This window comes from Cherax quadricarinatus, chromosome 26 (genome assembly GCF_038502225.1).
Source record: "Cherax quadricarinatus isolate ZL_2023a chromosome 26, ASM3850222v1, whole genome shotgun sequence".
Lineage (NCBI taxonomy): Eukaryota > Metazoa > Arthropoda > Malacostraca > Decapoda > Parastacidae > Cherax > Cherax quadricarinatus.
In genome coordinates this window covers 5,834,316-5,860,432 of record NC_091317.1, presented here as the reverse complement: position 1 = coordinate 5,860,432, position 26,117 = coordinate 5,834,316, and the positions used below count along the sequence as shown (strand labels likewise).

The following is a 26,117-nucleotide window of genomic DNA, read 5'->3' as shown; positions in this document are numbered from 1 at the left end:
CCACCACCACCACTACTACCGTTACCACCTCCATTAAGATCACCGCCACCCTATACTGAGATCATTACCCAAGTGTCATTGAAATCTCCCACACGAGCTGCCAGGGCTGCCGCCGTCCCCGCCGCCGCTGCCGCCCCTACATTAAGTGTTCCACCTACTACCTTCCATCACCCTCACAGTTAGTGTGTTCCACTGAAACCAAGACAACAGTGCATAAGTGTTCGCAATTAAGCTAACAGAATCCTTGGCTTCATAGCAAGAAGTATAACTAATAGAAGTCCCCCGGTTGTTCTTTAACTCTATATATCTTTGGTTAGGCCTCATTTAGAATATACTACACAGTTTTGGTCACCGTATTACAGAATGGATATAAATGCTCTGGAAAACGTACAGAGGAAGATGACTAAGTTGATCCTTATGAGGATAGACTGAGGTCCCTGAACCTGCACTCTTTAGAAAGGCGTAGAATTAGGGGGATATGATTGAGATGTATAAATGGAAAACAGGAATAAATAAAAGAGATGTAAATAGCGTGCTGAAAATATCTAGCCTAGACAGGACTCGCAGCAATGGTTTTAAGTGGGAAACAATCAGATTCAGGAAGGATATAGGAAAGCACTGGTTTGGTAATAGAGTTGTGGATGAGTGGAACAAACTCCCGAGTACAGTTATAGAGGCTAAAACGTTGTGTAGTTTTAAAAATAGGTTAGATAAATACACGAGTGGGTGTGGGTGGGTGTGAGTTGGACCTGACTAGCTTGTGCTACTAGGTCAGTTGCCTTGTTCCTTCCTTAAGTGAATGTTGCCTGACCTGACTAGGTTGGGTGCATTGTCTTAAGCCAGTAGGAGACTTGGACCTGCCTCGCATGGGCCAGGAGTCCTGCTGCAGTGTTCCTTCTTTCTTATGTTATGTTCTTATGTTCTTACTACCCTACATCACCCTCACATTCAGTGGGTTCCACCTACCAGCCTCCATCACCCCAGTTATCCAGACACAGAATAATATATACTGACGTTCCTGTGGTTTAGCTTCATCTTCAGTTATCATGTTTCTCCCTGACTTACTCTCTTTACATCTTAGAACTTGCCTTTATTTACTCTTGAGTACTTTGTATGTTCTGATGATGTCCCCTCATGGTCTTCTCTCTCGTTTAGGTTGTAGTGTGTGGGAGTATCTGAAGGTGTGGGTGAATGATGGGAGTGTGCAGGGGTGTGGGTGTTATGAAGGCCGGTGTGGGTGGGTGTGGATGGGTGTGGGTGGGTGTAGGTATGTGGGATGCTGGGCCAAGTGGCTGCCATATTTGTGTAGCCAGGCTTGCTGGGCACGCCATTCATAGTGGAACTTATACTACTCCTGAGACCTGTGGTGGTGGGGGCTGACATCCCCACCTGAGGTGGTGGTGGGGGCTGACATCCCCACCTGAGGTGGTGGTGGGGGCTGACATCCCCACCTGAGGTGGTGGTGGGGGCTGACATCCCCACCTGAGGTGGTGGTGGGGGCTGACATCCCCACCTGAGGTGGTGGTGGGGGCTGACATCCCCACCTGAGGTGGTGGTGGGGGCTGACATCCCCACCTGAGGTGGTGGTGGGGGCTGACATCCCCACCTGAGGTGGTGGTGGGGGCTGACATCCCCACCTGAGGTGGTGGTGGGGGCTGACATCCCCACCTGAGGTGGTGGTGTTGGCTGACATCCCCACCTGAGGTGGTGGTGTTGGCTGACATCCCCACCTGAGGTGGTGGTGGGGGCTGACATCCCCACCTGAGGTGGTGGTGGGGGCTGACATCCCCACCTGAGGTGGTGGTGGGGGCTGACATCCCCACCTGAGGTGGTGGTGGGGGCTGACATCCCCACCTGAGGTGGTGGTGGGGGCTGACATCCCCACCTGAGGTGGTGGTGGGGGCTGACATCCCCACCTGAGGTGGTGGTGGGGGCTGACATCCCCACCTGAGGTGGTGGTGGGGGCTGACATCCCCACCTGAGGTGGTGGTGGGGGCTGACATCCCCACCTGAGGTGGTGGTGGGGGCTGACATCCCCACCTGAGGTGGTGGTGTTGCCTGACATCCCCACCTGAGGTGGTGGTGGGGGCTGACATCCCCACCTGAGGTGGTGGTGGGGGCTGACATCCCCACCTGAGGTGGTGGGGGCTGACATCCCCACCTGAGGTGGTGGGGGCTGACATCCCCACCTGAGGTGGTGGTGGGGGCTGACATCCCCACCTGAGGTGGTGGTGGGGGCTGACATCCCCACCTGAGGTGGTGGTGGGGGCTGACATCCCCACCTGAGGTGGTGGTGGGGGCTGACATCCCCACCTGAGGTGGTGGTGGGGGCTGACATCCCCACCTGAGGTGGTGGTGTTGCCTGACATCCCCACCTGAGGTGGTGGTGGGCTGACATCCCCACCTGAGGTGGTGGTGGGGGCTGATTTCCCCACCGGAGGTGGTGGTGGGGGCTGACATCCCCACCTGAGGTGGTGGTGGGGGCTGACATCCCCACCTGAGGTGGTGGTGGGGGCTGACATCCCCTCCTGTGGTGGTGGTGGGGGCTGACATCCCCACCTGTGGTGGTGGTGGGGGCTGACATCCCCACCTGAGGTGGTGGTGGGGGCTGACATCCCCACCTGCGGTGGTGGTGGGCGCTGACATCCCCACCTGAGGTGGTGGTGGGGGCTGACATCCCCACCTGAGGTGGTGGTGGGGGCTGACATCCCCACCTGAGGTGGTGGGGGCTGACATCCCCACCTGAGGTGGTGGGGGCTGACATCCCCACTTGAGGTGGTGGTGAGGGCTGACATCCCCACCTGAGGTGGTGGTGTGGGCTGACATCCCCACCTGAGGTGGTGGTGTTGGCTGACATCCCCACCTGAGGTGGTAGTGGGGGCTGACATCCCCACCTGAGGTGGTGGTGGGGGCTGACATCCCCACCTGAGGTGGTGGTGGGGGCTGACATCCCCACCTGAGGTGGTGGTGGGGGCTGACATCCCCACCTGAGGTGGTGGTGGGGGCTGACATCCCCACCTGAGGTGGTGGTGGGGGCTGACATCCCCACCTGAGGTGGTGGTGGGGGCTGACATCCCCACCTGAGGTGGTGGTGGGGGCTGACATCCCCACCTGAGGTGGTGGTGGGGGCTGACATCCCCACCTGAGGTGGTGGTGGGGGTTGACATCCCCACCTGAGGTGGTGGTGGGGGTTGACATCCCCACCTGAGGTGGTGGTGGGGGCTGACATCCCCACCTGAGGTGGTGTTGGCTGACATCCCCACCTGAGGTGGTGGTGGGGGCTGACATCCCCACCTGAGGTGGTGGCGGGGGCTGACATCCCCACCTGAGGTGGTGGTGGGGGCTGACACCCCCACCTTGGGTGGTGGTGGGGGCTGACACCCTCACCTTGGGTGGTGGTGGGGGCTAACACCCCCACCTTGGGTGGTAGTGGTGGGGGATGACACCCCCACCTGGGGTGGTGATGGGGGCTAACACCCCCACTTGGGGTGGTGGTGAGGGCTAACACCCCCACTTGGGGTGGTGGGGGCTAACACCCCCACCTGGGGTGGTGGTGGGGGCTAACACCTCCACCTGGGATGGTGGTGGGGGCTAACACCCCCACCTGGGGTGGTGGTGGTGGGTAACACCTTCACCTAGGGTGGTGGTGGGGGCTAACACCCCCACCTTGGGTGGTGGTGGGGGCTGACACCCCCACCTGGGGTGGCGGCGGTGCCTCACACCCCACCTGGGGTGGCGGCGGTGCCTCACACCCCCACCTGGGGGTTGGTGGGGGTAATACCTTCACCTGGGGTGGTGGTGGGGGCTGACACCCCCACCTGGGGTGGTGGTGGGGGCTGACACCCCCACCTAGGGTGGCGGCGGTGCCTCACACCCCCACCTGGGGTGGCGGCGGTGCCTCACACCCCCACATGGGGTTGCGGCGGTGCCTCAGACCCTCACCTGGGGTGGCGGCGGTGCCTCACATCCCCACCTGGAGTGGCGGCGGTGCCTCACACCCCCACCTGGAGTGGCGGCGGTGCCTCACACCTCCACCTGGGGTGGTGGCGGTGCCTCACGCCCCCACCTGGGGTGGTGGCGATGCCTCACACCCCATCTGGGGTGGTGGTGAAGGCTCACACCCCCATGTGGGGTGGTGGTAGGGGCTGACACCCTCACCTGGGGTGGTGGCTGACACCCCTCACCTGGGGTGGTGGTGGTGGCTGACACCCCTCACCTCGGGGTGATGGTGGTGGCTGACACCCCTCACCTGGGGGTGATGGTGGTTGATACCCCTCACCTGGGGTGATGGTGGCTGACACCCCTCACTTCGGGTGATGGTGGTGGTTTACATCACCTGTCGGGATGGTAAGGGCTGACACCCTCACCTGGGATGGTGGGGGCTGATACCCTCTCCTGAGGTGGTGGTGGTGGTGACTTACATCCCCACTTGGGGTGATGGTAGGAGCTGACAGCCTTGCCTGGGGTGGTGGCGGTCCCTCACTCCCCCACCTGGGGTGATGGCAGTGCCTCACACCCCCACCTGGGGTGGTAGTGGTGGGGTCTGACACCCTCACCTTGTGTGGTGGTGATGGATAACTCATCACCTGGGGTGGTGGTGAGGGCTGACACCCTTACCTGTAGTGGTGGTGGTGGGGGTTGACACCCTTACCTGTAGTGGTGGTGGTGGGGGTTGACACCCTTACCTGTAGTGGTGGTGGGGGCTGACACTTTCACCTGTGGTGTTGGTGGGGGCTGACTCCCTCACCATGGGTGGTGGCTGCTGACACCCTCACCAGGGTTGGTGGGGGGCTGACACCCCTCACCTGTGTTAGTGGTGGCGAGGGCTGACACCTTCACCTAGGGTGGTGGTGGGGGCAGACCTCTTCACTTGACTCATACTCTGTGAATCATACACCTTCTGAATCATCCACCCAGTGAATCCACCTCGTGAATCATCCACCTATTGAATCTTACATCCAGTGAATCTTACACATAATGAATCATCATCGTGGTAAATCCTACCAGCACGCTGTACAACACACATTCGTGTGAAGCATCTCAGCACTGTTTTCTACGAGACCGAGCCATCCCCTTCCCCCCCCCCCCACCTCTCTGTTTCCAGGAACTGACTTTTGCTGCTCTCAAGGGAAAAAATGAACTTTCCTACATTGTAGTTGATGAAATGCTCTATTTATAAAGAAGTTCAAAGTATCACTAGCACGCGCCCTCAGTATTCTTTGCAGAAAGAGCCAAGATCTAGGTGAAATACCGGAGACCTTAAAGAGTGCAGACATAGCTCCTTTACGTAAGGGAGGCAGGAGAACACTAGTTAAAAACTACAGATCAGTAGCCCTAACTTCTCACATCATAAAAATCTTCGAAAGCGTAATGAGACGGCAGATTACAAATTTCATGGACCAGCACAACCAGTATAACCCAAACCAGCATGATTTTAGAGCAGGAGGATCATGCCTGTGGCAGCTGCTGAACCATTATGACAGAATTATGAAGGCGTTCGTTGGAAAACGACCAAAACGCAAATGTGATTTACACAGATTTTGCGAAGGCATTTGACAGATGCGATCATGGAGTGATAGCGCACAAAACGAGGGGAAGGTAGGCAGATGGATTTTCGGGTTCCTAACACACAGAACACAAAAAAGTAGTAGTAAACAACAAAATCCAGCATTAACGGGGTAAAAAGCTCAGTTCCCCAAGGCACCCTCCTGGCACCTCTGCTGTTTCTCATCCTCATAGCAAAGATAAAAACACCAACCACAGTTTTGTATCATCATTTGCAGATGACACTAAAATAAGCATAAAAGTCACTACGGTAGAGGACATTGAAAAATTACAGGAAGACAAGCAGGGTTTTCCATTGGGCAGTGGAGAACAACATGACGTTCAGTGGTGATAAGTTCCAGCTGCTTAGGTATGGAAAGAATGAAGAACTCATAAGGAACACTGTATACAAAACTCAAGAGGGTCGCCAAATAGAACGTAAGGAACACGTAAAAGACTTGGGAACAATTATGTCAGCTGATCTTTCTTTTAAAGACTATAATAACATAAAGAACACGACAGCCAGGAGGATGACGGGGTGGGTATTGAGAACTTTCAAAACAAGGGAAATAATACCACTGGTGACACTTCAGATCGCTAGTGCTCCCTCATTTGGAATATTGCTCAGTGCTGACGGGCCCCATTCAAAACAGGAGAAATATCAGAGCTGGGACAAATACGGAGATCGTTAACGGCTCACAGAGCCAGCAAAGCATTTAAATTACTGGGAACGCCTTCAAGTCTTGAACATGTACTCATTGGAGCGGAGGTGAGATACATGATAATATATACCTGGAAAGTACTCGAGCACCTGGTCCCAAATCTGCATACTGCCATAACAACGTACCGGAGTAAGAGATATGGGAGGAAGTGCAAAATAAACGCATTGAGGAGCAGGGGTGCGGTGGGAACAATAAGGGAACACTGTATCAACATTCGTGGCCCCAGACTATTTAACATCTTTCCAGAAGATATCAGAAACACGGCTGGAACAAGTGTAGAAACCTTCAAAAGGAAACTGGACAAGTATCTTCACCAGGTACCAGATCAACCAGGCTGTGATGGATATGTGGGGCAGCGGACCTCGAGCAGTAACAGCCTGGTTAACCAGACAAGCCTGGCCCATGGCCGTGCTCTTAGAGTAGTGAGACTCTCGAATTTCATCAAAGGTAAAAAGATAGAGTATGAAGAGGAGATTCTAAAAAAAAAAATCACGGGCGGGGATTGAACCTGCGGCGAGCGAGTCGTAAAACTAGGCCAGCACATAAGCCACTGAGCCAGCTGGCTACGATAAGATTCATCCAACTAGGTATGTGTGTACACCATAGGAAGGTTAGCATAGATCCCACTGTGACCACAAATGCAAGTTTTTACAGCTGAAACTCCCGCCAGCGTATGAGGAAGAGGTCCCACCATGACTGGAGTATGAGGAAGAGGTCCCACCATGACTGGAGTATGAGGAAGAGGTCCCACCATGACTGGAGTATGAGGAAGAGGTCCCACCATGACTGGAGTATGAGGAAGAGGTCCCACCATGACTGGAGTATGAGGAAGAGGTCCCACCATGACTGGAGTATGAGGAAGAGGTTTCACCATGACTGGAGTATAAGGAAGAGGTCCCACCATGACTGGAGTATGAGGAAGAGGTCCCACCATGACTGGAGTATGAGGAAGAGGTCCCACCATGACTGGAGTATGAGGAAGAGGTCCCACCATGACTGGAGTATGAGGAAGAGGTCCCACCATGACTGGAGTATGAGGAAGAGGTCCCACCATGACTGGAGTATGAGGAAGAGGTCCCACCATGACTGGAGTATGAGGAAGAGGTTTCACCATGACTGGAGTATAAGGAAGAGGTCCCACCATGACTGGAGTATGAGGAAGAGGTCCCACCATGACTGGAGTATGAGGAAGAGGTCCCACCATGACTGGAGTATGAGGAAGAGGTCCCACCATGACTGGAGTATGAGGAAGAGGTCCCACCATGACTGGAGTATGAGGAAGAGGTCCCACCATGACTGGAGTATGAGGAAGAGGTTTCACCATGACTGGAGTATAAGGAAGAGGTCCCACCATGACTGGAGTATGAGGAAGAGGTCCCACCATGACTGGAGTATGAAGAAGAGGTCCCACCATGACTGGAGTATGAGGAAGAGGTCCCACCATGACTGGAGTATGAGGAAGAGGTCCCACCATGACTGGAGTATGAGGAAGAGGTCCCACCATGACTGGAGTATGAGGAAGAGGTCCCACCATGACTGGAGTATAAGGAAGAGGTCCCACCATGACTGGAGTATGAGGAAGAGGTTTCACCATGACTGGAGTATGAGGAAGAGGTTTCACCATGACCGGAGTATGAGGAAGAGGTTTCACCATGACTGGAGTATAATGAAGAGGTCCCACCATGACTGGAGTATGAGGAAGAGGTCCCACCATGACTGGAGTATGAGGAAGAGGTCCCACCATGACTGGAGTATGAGGAAGAGGTCCCACCATGACTGGAGTATGAGGAAGAGGTCCCACCATGACTGGAGTATAAGGAAGAGGTCCCACCATGACTGGAGTATGAGGAAGAGGTTTCACCATGACTGGAGTATGAGGAAGAGGTTTCACCATGACTGGAGTATGAGGAAGAGGTTTCACCATGACTGGAGTATAAGGAAGAGGTCCCACCATGACTGGAGTATGAGGAAGAGGTCCCACCATGACTGGAGTATGAGGAAGAGGTCCCACCATGACTGGAGTATGAGGAAGAGGTTTCACCATGACTGGAGTATGAGGAAGAGGTTTCACCATGACTGGAGTATGAGGAAGAGGTTTCATCATGACTGGAGTATGAGGAAGAGGTTTCACCATGACTGGAGTATGAGGAAGAGGTTTCACCATGACTGGAGTATGAGGAAGAGGTTTCACCATGACTGGAGTATGAGGAAGAGGTTTCACCATGACTGGAGTATGAGGAAGAGGTCCCACCATGACTGGAGTATGAGGAAGAGGTCCCACCATGACTGGAGTATGAGGAAGAGGTCCCACCATGACTGGAGTATGAGGAAGAGGTCCCACCATGACTGGAGTATAAGGAAGAGGTCCCACCATGACTGGAGTATGAGGAAGAGGTCCCACCATGACTGGAGTATAAGGAAGAGGTCCCACCATGACTGGAGTATGAGGAAGAGGTCCCACCATGACTGGAGTATAAGGAAGAGGTCCCACCATGACTGGAGTATAAGGAAGAGGTCCCACCATGACTGGAGTATGAGGAAGAGGTCCCACCATGACTGGAGTATGAGGAAGAGGTCCCACCATGACTGGAGTATGAGGAAGAGGTCCCACCATGACTGGAGTATGAGGAAGAGGTCCCACCATGACTGGATTATAAGGAAGAGGTCCCACCATGACTGGAGTATGAGGAAGAGGTCCCACCATGACTGGAGTATGAAGAAGAGGCTCCACTATGACTGGAGTATGAGGGAGAGGCTCCACCATGACTGGAGTATGAGGGAGAGGCTCCACCATGACTGGAGTATGAGGGAGAGGCTCCACCATGACTGGAGTATGAGGGAGAGGCTCCACCATGACTGGAGTATGAGGGAGAGGCTCCACCATGACTGGAGTATGAGGGAGAGGCTCCATCATGACTGGAGTATGAGGGAGAGGCTCCACCATGACTGGAGTATGAGGGAGAGGCTCCACCATGACTGGAGTATGAAGGAGAGGCTCCACCATGACTGGAGTATGAGGGAGAGGCTCCACCATGACTGGAGTATGAGGGAGAGGCTCCACCATGACTGGAGTATGAGGGAGAGGCTCCACCATGACTGGAGTATGAGGGAGAGGCTCCACCATGACTGGAGTATGAGGGAGAGGCTCCACCATGACTGGAGTATAAGAGAGAGGCTCCACCATGACTGGAGTATAAGGGAGAGGCTCCACCATGACTGGAGTATAAGGGAGAGGCTCCACCATGACTGGAGTATGAGGGAGAGGCTCCACCATGACTGGAGTATAAGGGAGAGGCTCCACCATGACTGAAGGGTCAGAAGAAAGCTCAGCTGAGTGGAGGATGAGAAGATATATCAAAAGTGTGGTGATACAGGCAGCAATAGCCTGGTTGATCATGTCAGCAGTAAGCCTAGCCCCAGACCGCGCTCAAACACTAATAAAACTCTTGAAACGTGTCACAGACTGTGTTAAGAGATAATAGGCTAGAGAAGAGTGTACGGTTTCATAGTGACTTAGGATGAGGTGAGGGCGGGCGGGCGGGTTTGTGAGGGTGGGCGGGTGAGGTGATGGTGGGCGGGTGGGTGAGGTGATGGTGGGTGGGCGGGCGGGCGGGCGGGTTTACCCTGTGGCACTAACAGACGTGGAAATATGTTACTTACCTCGTGTGAGAGTCTCCTCTTTTTTTGTGTACGTACCGATTTGGGTTTGTAGGGGTTGATTCATGGTCCTTGCCTGTCATCCCCGTCTCGCGAGAGAACTTCACCAAAGAGGTAAATATTTGATGTACTTAGCCAAGAACATCAAGAGGACGATCTGATCTATCACATTTTGACTGATCTGGCACCTGCTGGTACCGGCCATGTTGAAAACTACCCGTGTACCTGGAGTATTTCCTACACCTAGTTAGTCCACTTTATTGTCTATGACTGACGGAAATATCTCTTAACGTCCCTACGCATCACTCTCTGTGATCTATGTTTCTTGTCTGCCTCTAAGGTCTCACACAGCTCCATCTTAAAAGAAATGCTGTAAAATACCGACATGATGGAAAAGGAGACAAAAATGCAGTGAAATGAGATCCTTTGTTGACATTTATTACAAAATGCGATATCTATAAAGTCTAGACATCTCCAGAGAATACTAGAAATTCAACTTATTGATCCGCCTCTAGCATCTAGCATGTCTCTAGTTTTATAACAGTTTGTCACAAAGTATTCTGATGCAGTTATCCTGTCAAATTGTGATCAATTTTAATAGTGCCTTAAGATTGCAACTGATAAGATGCCAACTAACGAAATAAAAATTGAGAAGTATATTAACAAATTTGTCTAGGTGGACAAAATGAATTTGATATAATTTAGGATATAAGCTCCTACACTTCTCTTGTAGTGCAAAGTTAAATTGTACATGTAGTATAGTGGTGAAGGTACATTATATATAGTAGTATAGTGGTGAAGGTACATTATATATAGTAGTATAGTGGTGAAGGTACATTATATATAGTAGTATAGTGGTGAAGGTACATTATATATAGTAGTATAGTGGTGAAGGTACATTATATATAGTAGTATAGTGGTGAAGATACATTATATATAGTAGTATAGTGGTGAAGGTACATTATATATAGTAGTATAGTGGTGAAGGTACATTATATATAGTAGTATAGTGGTGAAGGTACATTATATATAGTAGTATAGTGGTGAAGGTACATTATATATAGTAGTATAGTGGTGAAGGTACATTATATATCAGTACGACTCTTAAGTACCGTCTGGTAAGTTATCATCACTTATAAAAATATTACTAGCATATACCAGCATATATGTGAGAATGTGTGTATGTACTCAGAGTTGTTCGTTATGTCTCAATAAGACTAGACTCGACATAAACAGTGACTGACTAAATAAATGTCCTCAAATAATCTATCTTCTTGACCAACAGGGGAATCAAAACAGTTTGCTTGAACAATGTGACGAACTATTCCCCAAACAACAATAATATAACAAGCAGCAGCACAGAGTCAGGAACAAGGAGACAAAATAGCGACACTAACAAGGGACCATCAGCAGAGCCTCCAGGAAAGTCATAAAACTCCCTTAATACTGAATATAAGTTCAGCATAACCAAATCCTCGACTACAACAGTGTGTAGATGCCACACAAAATCGGTCAGAATCTTTAGCTTGGGACCGGAGTTGACTTAGAGTGCCCTTACGACACAACCTCAGCAAAACGTCGAAGGTCACTAAGTCTGAACAATGCTCTGTGAACAGAGTTACACAGTTACAAGATGTATGTTTCACTTCACCAACGAAATCATACCCTACCAAAACAGAGACTAAATAATGAACAAACAGCAGATGGATAGAGCCATGTTCCCCAGACCAGGAGCAGATGGAGAGCACGGTGCTTGTTGAGTGATGACCAGCTATAGAGAGAGCGATTTCTCGACTACAGGCCTCACATCAAGTGATATCACGTGACTCCCGTGGTACTGCCGAGACTCCGGCAGGTAAATAAGCGAATTGATAGTTAGCTAAGCAGTTTACCAATGCGGACAGCCAACCACAACGCTCGAACAGTGAGCACAGTGAAGTGTAAATGTTACATCCTTCCTAATGACATAGCTAAGTCATATAATAGTATAAAGCAAGATATTTTAATTTTAGCAAATATTGAAAATATCAGCATATTAAAATTATAATATGAAAGATAATATACATCAAATATACATTGTATACATTGTGTCCTTTTGAGGGGGCACAACAACATTTCACCCTCAGAGTGAGTTTTATCAAGTCATCAACAAATGTTTGTGGCTTTATATTGCATTTAAAATGTATTTGTCTCTCTCTCCGGCCTGCCCCCCAAACCCACTCGATCCAGTCCCCAGAGTATTTTGTATGACATACGTTTCCATCTTCTCTTCTAGGGTGTTTTGGTCGACTTTTAAAAGTTTAATAGCCCATTTTTCTCGATTCCGTTACCAACTGTGTTGTTTCCTGCGAGTTTCTTGGCACGCTTGATCAGGTGACGCTCCACGCAGGTTTTACCTACTGTCATATTTGTCTGTCGCATATCGTATACTAATGTGCTGATGATTTTTTTTAGTGTTACTAAAACCAGTTCATAGGTTTGCTAGTTTTGCATATGCTACTGAGGTTATACAGTTGATAATATATGTTCTGATGATGTGCTTAATGTGTTGCTTAACTATAGATCTTTCCTCTAATATGTATTCACTGCCTAACCTACCACACTGTCTTCCAAGTCCTGTGTTCTTTTTCTTTCTGTCCTTACCTTTCCTGGCTCTCACCACCCGACACACAAGCATTGCATTCTCGTTATTCTGCACACGTCAGGATTCGATTCTAGTAGCTATATTGTTGGCAAGGTTTGCAGTGTGCTCAATTTATCACGGAGTCTCTTCCTGTCCTCTCCAGGTATTATCTTTCTCATAAGTTTCACATCATCAGCAAACAATGATATTTAGGATTCAGTTTTTCCTGCAGGTTATTTATGTATACTTGGGTGGCTATACTTATCATCCTTGACCACTGTCTTTTATATTATCTTTTCTAATGCTTAAGCAACAAGACTGGTTTATACTTCAATGCTACGCCATTTTCTTTGTGTTAAGTGGTATTTGGGGAAGGGGTGCAGTTTTCCAGCTGTTCGGAAGTTAACTCATTTCTGTTGAGTTGTTTCCAACCTTGCTATGTGTTCACACAATTCCTCTGACCTTTCTAGCAATACAAGGTGTTGCTAGAAAGGTTTTTTTTTTTGCATTTCATTTTTTTTTGCATTTTATTGTTTTAAAAGCTAAGTAATTCCCTCTTTTATTTTCGTTTCCTCTAGTTTTTGTAGCTTGCCCCTTCCTTGCCCTCCCCAGGGTGTTATTCCTGATGCCTTGATCTTTTTGAAGTTTTTTTTTTTTTCTAGTTCTGCACACACCCGAGGTCTGATACCTCTCTGTGACTCAGTGTGTGTACTTGTGTATACCCACCTGGTTGGGGTTGTGATGGGTCATGACTCAGATACTGACTCAGTCTTTTAACTGGTCATGACTGGTATGACAGGGCATCGTCAACCCTGTCATACCTGATTTTAGGGAGTTTTCCTCCACTTCCTCGTTTAGATCAATCCACTTTCTAACACATTAAGGCTGAACAAATATTTTCTGAAATCTAAGTGGCTCATTTTCATTTTCTAAATTACATTTGTGTCCCCTTGTTTATCTTGCCCAGTATGTCAAGTTCTTTAGATATTTTGCAGGTTATGACCGTTTCTTCTCTGGTTATCCTGTCCTCTAGTGTCGTTAAGTGCAAATTGTTTTCCTTAGTTCTCGATGCGATTTTCTTCACTTTGTGCACCTTCCAGAACTACTTTATTCTGTGTACTCACTTAGCTATGGTTGCGGGAACGAGACTTAAACTACTTTGACTTAAATTTACAGAGCTCTGGACTTTTTGTACCTATTCCTGAAACTGCGTAGCGAATGGGCTCCAACGCATTTCCTACCTCTTAATTTCTCTGCCATCCTGAGACGGACACGTCCTGCCGTCACAACGACTCGTCATTTTTTAGTTTCCATTTGCTTCCTTTGCCGTTCTTGGTGTCAGTCCTGACGTTATTACCCTGGCAGTTCCATTTAAAACTTAATACATCAACATGATATCTTCACTTTCTCTTATCTTTCTGGGTGATCAAGTTCGTTTTTTTTTCTTTTAATTGCTCCACATGCTTGATCAGACGTGAGACTCCACGCTGGAGCTTCAAGCTCTGATATATGCTAGTCTCCCACATACTGGCGAGGTTATACCTTTGAAAAGTTTCGAGAGTTTCACTACTCTTGGAGCCCGGCCGTGGACCAGGCTCGTCTGGTGCTTGCCTGGTCAACCAGGCTCTTTCTGCTGGAGGCCCGCTGCCCCACATATCCATCACAGCCTGGTTGATCTGGCACCTGGTGAAAATACTTGTTCAGTTTCCTCTTGAAGGCTTCTACATTTGCTCCAACCGTGTTTCTGATATCTTCTGGTAAGATGTTGAATAATCTGGGACCCCAGATGTTGATACAATGTTCTTTTATTGTCCCCACTGCACCCCTGCTCATCATTGGGTTTATTTTGCACTTCCTTCCATATCTCTCACTCCAGCATGTTGTTATGGCAGTGTGCAGATTTGGGACCAGGTGCTTGAGTACTTTCCAGGTATATATTATCATGTATATCTCTCTCTCCGCTCCAATGAGTACTTGAAGATGTTCCCAGTAATTTAGATGCTTTACTGGCTTAATGTGAGTCGTAAACGATCTCTGTATTTGTTCCAGCTCTGATATTTCTCCTGCTCTGAACGGGGCCGTCAGTACTGAGCAATATTTTAAAAGAGGGAGCACTAGTGATTTGAAAAGTGCCGCCACTGGCATTATTTCCCTTGTTTTGAAAGTTCTCAATACCCACCCCGTCATCCTCCTGGCTCTCATGATCTTTGTCTTATTATGCTCTTTAAAAGAAAGGTCAGCTGACATAATTATTCCAAAGTCTTTAACGTGTTCCTTACGTTCTATCTGGTGACCCTCTTGAGTTTTGTATACAGTATTCCTTTTGAGTTCCTCATTCTTTCCATACCTAAGCAGCTGGAACTTATCACCACTGAACGTCATGCTGTTCTCCACTGCCCACTGGAAAACCCTGCTTATGTCTTTCTGTAATTTTTCAGTGTCCTCTACCGTAGTGACTTTCATGGTTATTTTAGTGTTATCTGCAAATGATAATACAAAAGTGTGACGGGATGAGAAACAGCAGAGGTGCCAGGACAGTACATTTGGAACTGAGCTTTTTACCTCGTTGATGCTGGATCTTGCTCTCTTTACTATTACTTTCTGTGTACTCTTTGTTAGGAACCCGAAAATCCATCTGCCTACGTTCCTGTCATGCCCATGACCCTCATTTTGTGCGCTATCACTCTATGATCGCATTTGTCAAACGCCTTTGCAAAATCTGTTTAAATCACATCTGCGTTTGGGTCGTTTTCCAACGCCTCCGTAATTCTGTCATAGTGGTTCAGCAGCTGTGGTTCGGGTTACGCTGGTTGTGCTGGTCCATGAAATTTGTAAGCTGCTGTCTCATCACTCTTTCGAAGATTTTTATGATGTGAGAGAAGAAGGGCTACTGGTCTGTAATCTTTAGCTAGTGTTCTACTACCTCCTTTATGCACGGTTTATGTGCACTCATGGTGATACAGTGTATGTGGTGTTATGCTAACTCCTTCCCTCTATGCCCTACCCCCGGGCCTGCTGGCAGGTTGAATCCCCTAGGCTGAACTTCGTCTCAGCTCTTGCCTTTTCCATCCCAACTTTTATGATATATGACTTCCAGTAGCCACTTGTCTGACGAGCCCTTTAGGTCGTCCAAGTGTGCCTGGGGCATGCAGCTCCTGGCCTGCCACACAGACACACAATATTGCTGACTTTGTACTCACACGGAAGGAGGCGTTTTTATTTTTTGCCACTGTTTTTGTGGTTTACCCGAGTGGATATTATTGTGATCGATCTCTGTCTCACCACCCGCCTGTACTCCTGCCTGCCTGAACACCCGCCCACCCTTCTGTCCACTCACCCACCTTCCTGCCCACCCATTATCCCGCCCACCTGTCCACTTGCTAGCCTGCCCACCCTTCATCCTGCCCACTCATCCACCTGCCCGCCCACCCACCTACCCAACCATTCACTTACTTGCCCAACCACCTGCCCACCCACCCACCCACCCACCCGCCTACCTGCCCGTTTACCTGCCTGATCGCCTGCCCTCCCGCCCACCCACCCACCTATACACATGCACAGCTGCCCACCTACCTGTCCGTCCACCCCCTCCCCCAGTCTATCTAGCTTCCCACCTACTTGCCCACCCGCCCGCAAACCAGTGTCAGTTTTTCAGTAAGGGATTTGGCCTATTCTTTCCTTGGATACATCATGTATCCCACCATACCCAAGCTCTCTCACGAGATACTCGCCCTAGGAACCTGTCCTGTGTTCCCTGAGGGAGAGAAGATAATGAGGGAGCGAGGTACTGCTGGTGTACCTCGGTGTTCCGTCGGGGGAAGGGAGCACATGGGGCCGTGTCCTGCAACCTCCCTCCCTGAGGCTGGCCTCAGGGAAAAAGAGGGAGAGATGAGGGAGAGAGAAAGAGAGAGGGGGGAAGCTGCTGATGTTAAGAGGTGAAGGGGATGGGGAGGAGTGAGAGGTAAAGTAGGAGAGAGGTGGTAGTGGTTGTCTCCACTGCCTCGTCCCCTGGTCGTTAGGCTCCAGTATTATCTACAGCTTGTCAGGTTTTTCTTTGCTCGCTGCAGATATTCATGGGTCGTTCACCCAGAGGTCGTAGCGGTGTTGAGGTCGTCACTACATGACAGACGATCAATGTGTGTGCGCGCGTGCGTGTGCATGCGTGGGTGCGTATTTTAAGTACTTTGAATGTACCATCCGGAACAGATAGTACATTCAAAGTACTTATGTATATATATATATATATATATATATATATATATATATATATATATATATATATATATATATATATATATATATATATATATATATATATATATATATATATATTATATATATATATATATATATATATATATATATATATATATATATATATATATATATATATATATATATATATATATATATATATATATATGCAATAAGATCACAGTAAACAGGTGATTTCAGAATATGCAAAACAACCACTGTGAAAGAATAGAGAAATTCCAAGCGCTTTCGTGACTACTCACTTTATCAAGGAACAATAAAAGTAATGCATCAAAGGAAGGCATATAAAGGGTCTAGACCACACCTCACCATCACATCCCACAACAAAGCAACGACTCATAAGAAAGAGAACACTGCAGCAGGCCCGCTGGCCCAACTGGACAGGTCCTTCATGAAACCCACAAACTATTCTACCCAAGAATTAAGTATTATTATTTCTCCAAATTCTATTAATTATAAATGGATCTAATTTATATAAACCAAAGGAAATATTCATATTATTGTCAAAACTGTTTTTTATGAAACAAGATTCAATTATATTCCTGTCGACCATGGACTTGCTTGATACTACTTTCTCAACTTTTTGAAAATCAATTGGATGGTTAAAATCTCTTACATGAATAAATAGAGCATTGGAATTTTGTCCAGTTCTAATGCTATATTTATGTTGTTTTAATCATAGTTCGAGACTTTTACCAGTTTGACCGTAATAAACTTTATCGCAAATTTTACAAGGAATCTTATAGACGCATCCGTCAGCATTTAGGGGGAATTCTTTATCAAAAAATATCACCTGTATATATATATATATATATATATATATATATATATATATATATATATATATATATATATATATATATATATGTGTGTGTGTGTGTGTGTGTGTGTGTGTGTGTGTGTGTGTGTGTGTGTGTGTGTGTGTGTGTGTGCATATGGAAGATACTGAATGACCAGGTCTCCAATCTTCACACTTCTATAACAACGTACCAGAGATATACGGGAGGAAGTGTAGACCCGGCAAAAAGGAGGGGAGCCGTGACCACAATAAGAGAACACCGCATCAATATCCCTGGGCCAAGAGTCGACATATTACGTAACAGCAGATATCAGAAATACTGCCGGAACGATAAGATATTTCAAGAAGAAATCGAAAACTTGTGTGACATGTGCCATATCAGTTAGGGTGTAATGGCTATGTTGGCCTGCGGGCCACTAACAGCATGGTTGACCAGGCAGTGAACTGAGAAATCTGGTCTCAGGCCCGGCTGCGTTAGTAAAAGATGGCGCTTAATCTGCCATAATTAGAGTGTATACCTGAAGGGACACTCCTGCGTTGTGCTGGAAACTTACTGCTACCGCGGCTACTGCTCCTGCTACCGCGGCTACTGCTCCTGCTACCGCGGCTACTGCTCCTGCTACCGTGGCTACTGCTCCTGCTATCGTGGCTACTGCTCCTGCTACCGCGGCTACTGCTCCTGCTACCGCTGCTACAGCTCCTGCTACCGTGGCTACCGCTCCTGCTACCGTGGCTACTGCTCCTGCTACCGCGGCTACTGCTCCTGCTACCGTGGCTACTACTGTTGCTGTTGCTACTGTGGCTACTGCTGCTCTTGCCACTACCGTAGCTACTGTTCCTGATGTTACTACCCTGGCTACTATTACTGCTGCCCCTAGTACCATGGCTACAGCTGCTGTTGCTACTACTACTACTGCTGCCTCTAGGGCTAGTGCTGCTGCTACCGTGGTTACTACTTCTGTTCCTACTATAACTACTATTACAGGTGTTGTTACTGCTGTTGCTGTTACCGTGGCTGCTGCTGTTGCTGAAGTTGTCTTTCTGCTGTTACTGGTACTGCTGCTGCAGCGGCCGCTGCTTATCTTCCTGGTGACCCTCAAAGAAAAAAAAGTTGTTACTTGTGACACGCACACACACATGGTCACATCTAACAATCAAGCAGGCTGTTGGTGTTCTCGCTACTTCATGCACTGGCGCTGCTACCTCAATATTCAGTACGCGAACCATAAAAATAGAGCGGGAACCCGAAAACAGCCTGGTTGATAGCTGGGTCCACAGTCTGACATCCTGGTTGACTTGTTGACAGCCTGAAAAACCTAGTTGACTGTCTTGTTTAAAGCCTGGTTGACTGTCTTGTTGACATCCTGGTTGACTTTCTTGTTGACAGCCTGGTTGACTGTTTTTGTTGACAGCCTGGTTGACTTTCTTGTTGACAGCCTGGTTGACTGTTTTCCTGACAGCCTGGTTGAATTTCTTATTGACAGCCTGGTTGACTGTCTTGTTGACAGCCTGGTTGATTTTCTTGTTGACAGCCTGGTTGACTTTCTTGATGACAGCCTGGTTGACTGTTTTGTTGACAGCCTGGTTGACTTTTGTTGACAGCCTGGTTGACTGTTTTGTTGACAACCTGGTTGACTGTTTTGTTTTGTTGACAGCCTGGTTGACTGTTTTGTTGACTGTTTTTGTTGACAGCCTGGTTGACTTTCTTGTTGATAGCCTGGTTGACTGTTTTCCTGACAGCCTGGTTGACTTATTGCCTGGTTGACTGTTTGTTGACTTTTGTTGACAGCCTGGTTGAGCCTGGTTGACAGCCTGGTTGACTTTTGTTGACAGCTGGTTGACTGTTTTGTTGACAGCCTGGTTGACTTTTGTTGACAGCCTGGTTGACTGTTTTGTTGACACTGTTTTGTTGATATCCTGGTTGACTGTCTTGTTGATAGCCTGGTTGACTTTTGTTGACAGCCTGGTTGACTGTTTTGTTGACAGCTTGGTTGACTGTTTTGTTGACAGCATTGTTGACTGTTTTGTTGATATCCTGGTTGACTGTCTTGTTGATAGCCTGATTGACTGTCTTGTTGACAGCCTGGTTGACTGTCCCGTTTACATCCTGGTTGGCTGTCTTGTTGGCAGCCTGGTTGACTGTCTTGTTGACAGCCTGGTTGACTGTCTTGTTGACAGCCTGGTTGACTGTCTTGTTGATAGCCTGATTGTCTTGTTGACAACCTGGTTGACTGTCTTGTTGAAGCCTGGTTGACCGTCTTGTTGACAGCCTGGTTGACTGTCTTGTTGACTGTCTTGTTGACAGCCTGGTTGACTGTCTTGTTGACAGCCTGGTTGACTGTCTTGTTGACATCCTGGTTGACTTTCTTGTTGACAGCCTGGTTGACTGCTTTTGTTGACAGCCTGGGTGACTGTTTTGCTGACAGCCTGGTTGACTTTCTTATTGACAGCCTGGTTGACTGTCTTGTTGACAGCCTGGTTGATTTTCTTGTTGACAGCTTGGTTGACTGTTTTGTTGACAGCCTTGTTGACTGTTTTGTTGACAGCCTGGTTGACTGTTTTGTTGACAGCCTGGTTGACTGTCTTGTTGATAGCCTGATTGACTGTCCCGTTTACAGCCTGGTTGGCTGTCTTGTTGACAGCCTGGTTGACTATCTTGTTGACAGCCTGATTGTCTTGTTGACAGCCTGATTGGCTCTCTTGTTGCCAGCCTGGTTGACTGTCTTGTTGACAGCCTGGTTGACTGTCTTGTTGACAGCCTGATTGTCTTGTTGACAGCCTGGTTGACTGTCTTGTTGACAGCTCTTGTTGACTGTCTTGTTGACAGCCTAATTCTCTTGTTGACAGCCTGGTTGACTGTTTTGTTGACAGCCTGGTTGACTGTTTTGTTGACAGCCTGGTTGATTGTTTTTTTGACAGCTTGGTTGACTGTTTTGTTGACAGTCTTGTTGACTGTTTTGTTGACAGGCTGGTTGACTGTCTTGTTGATAGCCTGATTGACTGTCCCGTTTACAGACTGGTTGGCTGTCTTGTTGACAGCCTGGTTGACTATCTTGTTGACAGCCTGATTGTCTTGTTGATAGCCTGGTTGACTGTCTTGTTGACAACCTGGTTGACTGTCTTGTTGACAGCCTGATTGACTGTCTTGTTGCCAGCCTGGTTGACTATCTTGTTGACAGCCTGGTTGACTGTCTTGCTGACAGCCTAATTGACTGTCTTGTTGACAGCCTGATTGACTGTCTTGTTGACAGCCTGGTTGACTGTCTTTTTGACAGCCTGGCTGACTATCTTGTTGACAGCCTGGTTGACTGTCTTGTTGACAGCTTGGTTGACTGTTTTGTTGACAGCCTGGTTGACTTTTGTTGACAGCCTGGTTGACTGTTTTGTTGACAACCTGGTTGACTGTTTTGTTGACAGCCTGGTTGACTTTTGTTGACAGCCTGGTTGACTGTTTTGTTGACAGCCTGGTTGACTTTTGTTGACAGCCTGGTTGACTGTTTTGTTGACAGCTTGGTTGACTGTTTTGTTGACAGCATTGTTGACTGTTTTGTTGATATCCTGGTTGACTGTCTTGTTGATAGCCTGATTGACTGTCTTGTTGACAGCCTGGTTGACTGTCCCGTTTACATCCTGGTTGGCTGTCTTGTTGGCAGCCTGGTTGACTGTCTTGTTGACAGCCTGGTTGACTGTCTTGTTGACAGCCTGGTTGACTGTCTTGTTGATAGCCTGATTGTCTTGTTGACAGCCTGGTTGACTGTCTTGTTGAAGCCTGGTTGACCGTCTTGTTGACAGCCTGGTTGACTGTCTTGTTGACTGTCTTGTTGACAGCCTGGTTGACTGTCTTGTTGACAGCCTGGTTGACTGTCTTGTTGACATCCTGGTTGACTTTCTTGTTGACAGCCTGGTTGACTGCTTTTGTTGACAGCCTGGGTGACTGTTTTGCTGACAGCCTGGTTGACTTTCTTATTGACAGCCTGGTTGACTGTCTTGTTGACATCCTGGTTGACTTTCTTGTTGACAGCCTGGTTGACTGCTTTTGTTGACAGCCTGGGTGACTGTTTTGCTGACAGCCTGGTTGACTTTCTTATTGACAGCCTGGTTGACTGTCTTGCTGACAGCCTAATTGACTGTCTTGTTGACAGCCTGATTGACTGTCTTGTTGACAGCCTGGTTGACTGTCTTTTTGACAGCCTGGCTGACTATCTTGTTGACAGCCTGGTTGACTGTCTTGTTGACAGCTTGGTTGACTGTCTTTTTGACAGCCTGGTTGACTTTCTTGTTGACAGCCTTGTTGACTGTTTTGCTGACAGCCTGGTTGACTGACTTGTTGACAGCCTGGTTGACTGTTTTGTTGACAGCCTGGTTTTCTTGTTGACAGCCTGGTTGGCTGTCTTGTTGACAGCCTAATTGTGTTGTTGACAGCCTAGTTGACTGTCTTGTTGACAACCTGGCTGACTGTCTTGTTGACAGTATGGTTAACTGTCTTCTTGACAGCTTGACTGACTGTCTTGTTGACAGCCTTGTTGACTGTCTTGTTGATAGCCTGATTGACTGTCCCGTTTACAACCTGGTTGGCTGTCTTGTTGACAGCGTGGTTGACTGTCTTGTTGACAGCCTGATTGTCTTGTTGACAGCCTGGTTGACTGCCTTGTTGACAGCCTGGTTGACTGTCTTGTTGATAGCCTGATTGACTGTCCCGTTTACAGACTGGTTGGCTGTCTTGTTGACAGCCTGGTTGACTGTCTTGTTGACAGCCTGGTTGACTGTCTTGTTGGCAGCCTGATTGTCTTGTTGACAGCCTTGTTGACTGTCTTGTTGACAGCCTGGCTGACTGTCTTGTTGACAGCCTGGTTGATTGTCTTGTTGACAGCCTTGTTGACTGTCTTGTTGACAGCCTGGCTGACTGTCTTGTTGACAGTCTGGTTGACTGTCTTGTTGACAGCCTGATTGTCTTGTCGACAGCCTGGTTGACTGCCTTGTTGACAGCCTAATTGTCTTGTTGACAGCCTGGTTGACTGTGTTGTTGACAGCCTGGTTGACTGTCTTTTGACAGCCTTGCTGAGTGCCTGCCTTGTTAATAGCCTGGTTGACAGCCTTGTTCCTGGTTGACAGCCTGGGTTGATATATCTCTCACTTCACATTACATCCACAGGGAAGCACTAAACACGTCGGGGTGACGCAGCGCCCGAAGTATGAGAGGGAATCAAAGTTGTTTCAAGGAAGGATAAAGTAGCTCCAGTTCCCTGGACCAAGAGCCCTTGCACTGGCGGCTACCGGTTGCTCCTGTTAATAAACTCTCCTAACGACTTCAATGGCACATCTCAAAACAAAAAAAATGCGCTAAACTCGTATGAGTGTCTCGGAGCGTCACCCATACTAGTTATTGCTTGTTATTTTTTGTTATTGTTATTGCTTACTGTTATTGTTATTTTTATTTATTGTTTTTGTTGTTTTACCTATTGTTTGTTTTTGTTTTTGTTGGTGTTTATTGATAATTTTTATTTTATTTTTGTTATTAATGTGCTATTGTTTGTTTTTTGTTTATTATTGTTTTATTTATTTTATTGTTTTTGTTTATTGTTAGTTTTTGTTTTATTATTTATTGCTCTTGTTTGTTTTTGTTGGTTTTTGTTTATTGTTTTTGTTTAGTTTTATTTTTTATTGGTATTTATTTATGTTATTTTTTATTATTATTATTGTTTATTTTTATTTATAGAACGTTTTATAAGTTATGTTTTTGTAACGACTTTATAACGACTTTGTAACTTTATAACGACTTTGTAGCGACTTTGTAACTTTATAACGACTTTGTAACGACTTTATAACGACTTTGTAACAACTTTATAACGACTTTGTAATGACTTTATAACGACTTTGTAACAACTTTATAACGACTTTGTAACGACTTTATAACGACTTTGTAACGACTTTATAACGACTTTGTAACGACTTTATAACGACTTTGTAACAACTCTGTGACGACTTTATAACGACTTTGTAACAACTTTGTAACGACTTTATAACGACTTTGTAACGACTTTATAACGACTTTGTAACGACTTTATAACGACTTTGTAACAACTTTATAACGACTTTGTAACGACTTTGTAACGACTTTATAACGACTTTGTAACGACTTTATAACGACTTTGTAACTTTATAACGACTTTGTAACAACTTTATAACGACTTTGTAACAACTTTATAACGACTTTATAACGACTTTGTAACGACTTTGTAACGACTTTGTAACAACTTTATAACGACTTTGTAACGACTTTGTAACGACTTTGTAACGACTTTATAACGACTTTGTAACGACTTTGTAACGACTTTGTAACGACTTTATAACGACTTTGTAACGACTTTATAACGACTTTGTAACGACTTTATAACGACTTTGTAACGACTTTATAACGACTTTGTAACTTTATAACGACTTTGTAACGACTTTATAACGACTTTGTAACTTTATAACGACTTTGTAACGACTTTATAACGACTTTGTAACGACTTTATAACGACTTTGTAACGACTTTATAACGACTTTGTAACGACTTTATAACGACTTTGTAACGACTTTATAACGACTTTGTAACAACTTTATAACGACTTTGTAACAACTTTATAACTTTATAACGACTTTGTAACGACTTTATAACGACTTTGTAACGACTTTATAACGACTTTGTAACAACTCTGTGACGACTTTGTAACAACTCTGTGACGACTCTAAGAACGGCATATACTACTTTTTTTTAATAAGGAAATCAGTAATTATAGGTAATTATAGGTGGGCAGACATCCCAGAGGCAAACACAAGGTTCTCACACTGTTGTAAGACGAGCAGTAACCTCACGCCTCGGCAATGTTGTTCCTCCCCCAGCAGCGGTGATCATGGCAGCGCCCACCGCCAGCAGCAGCAGATAATGGGCGTGAAGGTGGTGCCATTGGCCGCCCATCCTCTCTTGCGGGTCCTGCGGCTCCGGTAGGAACCATGGTAGGCAAGACCTGCCAGGGACCCGCTCGTTGCCGCCTCCCGTTCCCCAGGCGCTCCTCAAGATGCACGATGAGTCGGGCGGATGGCTGAGTCAGCCTCATGGCTACTATAAACTCTCGCCTCTGTTATAAAAGACTTCTAGTGCCATATAGAGAAATTATAGATATATAATATATAGATATATAAATCAGAGTGTATGTAAGCGCGGTGGTATAGAGGGGATGGCTCGCATGGTAGTGCCAGCCTACCTCATCTTGGGCATCTGTGCCACCTTCACCTCAGCCTGGGCTGACAAGTCCACAGACTTCAATAAGGGCAAGAGTGAGTATATTTTGGTTTTGTTGTGACCCATGAGCTATCTCTGGAGCTCGAGAGAGAGAGAGAGAGAGAGAGAGAGAGAGAGAGAGAGAGAGAGAGAGAGAGAGAGAGAGAGAGAGAGAGAGAGAGAGAGAGAGAGAGAGAGAGAGAGAGAAAGAGAGAGAAACCTCTCTTATAATATCTTGTGGTTAGGAAATCAATTGACAGGTGAGTCACAGAGCTCAGATCAGAGTTGAGGGGGCTCTTGTGTCTCCAGAATCTCGTTCTAAGTAATGTAGTAGTAGAGGAGAGCAAGACATATCCATTAGAGAGCTGAGGAAGGTTGCTGAAGACAGGTAAGTAAGCTTAATTACTCCTGTGTTGCTACCTGTAGTTTATCATTCATATTGGAATGCATTTGTGTATTTAAAGTTTTATGTAATCACGATCATAGTCCAACTTTCTGGTCTCGCCATATTCATTGTATATTAAGTGCCTTTTTTAATAGTTTCTAGTCCTATTATTATTATTATTATTATTATTATTATTATTATTATTATTATTATTATTATTATTATTATTATTATAACACATCGGCCGTCTCCTACCGAGGTAGGGTGACCCGATAAAGAAGAAACACTCACCATCACTCGCTCCATCACCGCCTTGAAAGAGACACGTCGACATTACAGGTCGGATGCCCCTCAAAACTGTAACATCCCCACCCCTCCTCCAGAGTGCAGGCACTCTACTTGCCATTTCCAGGACTCTAGTCCGGCTAACCGGTTTCCCTCAGTCCCTTCATAAATGTTACCTTGCTCACACTACAACACTTGAAGTCATAAGCCACTTGCCCCCAACCCTGTCTAGCACTCTCACACACTTCTGTCTAGCACGCTCACACACTTCTGTCTAGCACGCTCACACACTTCTGTCTAGCACGCTCACACACTCCTGTCTACCACGCTCACACACTTCTGTCTAGCACGCTTACACACTTCTGTCTAGCACGCTCACACACTCCTGTCTAGCACGCTCACACACTTCTGTCTGGCACGCTCACACACTTCTGTCTAGCACGCTCACACACTCCTGTCTACCACGCTCACACACTTCTGTCTAGCACGCTCACACACTTCTGTCAAGCACGCTCACACTCCTGTCTAGCACGCTCACACACTTCTGTCTAGCACGCTCACGC

General features: G+C 47.1%; 1 protein-coding gene across 4 annotated transcripts in view; it reads left to right on the top strand.

Annotated features, from left to right (window-relative positions):
* The window catches only part of Egfr (epidermal growth factor receptor), a 222,786-nt gene that overhangs the window by 139,431 nt on the left and 57,238 nt on the right, over positions 1-26,117 (top strand). For 2 of the 4 annotated variants that reach the window (XM_070088764.1, XM_070088762.1), the window contains exon 2: positions 24,509-24,940. The exons of 1 other annotated variant lie outside the window; for it this stretch is intronic. In XM_070088764.1, coding sequence (XP_069944865.1) covers positions 24,841-24,940 — 100 coding nt within the window. In that variant the 5' untranslated portion in view covers positions 24,509-24,840. Of the gene's footprint in view, positions 1-24,505; positions 24,941-26,117 lie in introns of all 4 variants that reach the window. One more of the 4 variants, XM_053780445.2, reaches the window with a different exon arrangement.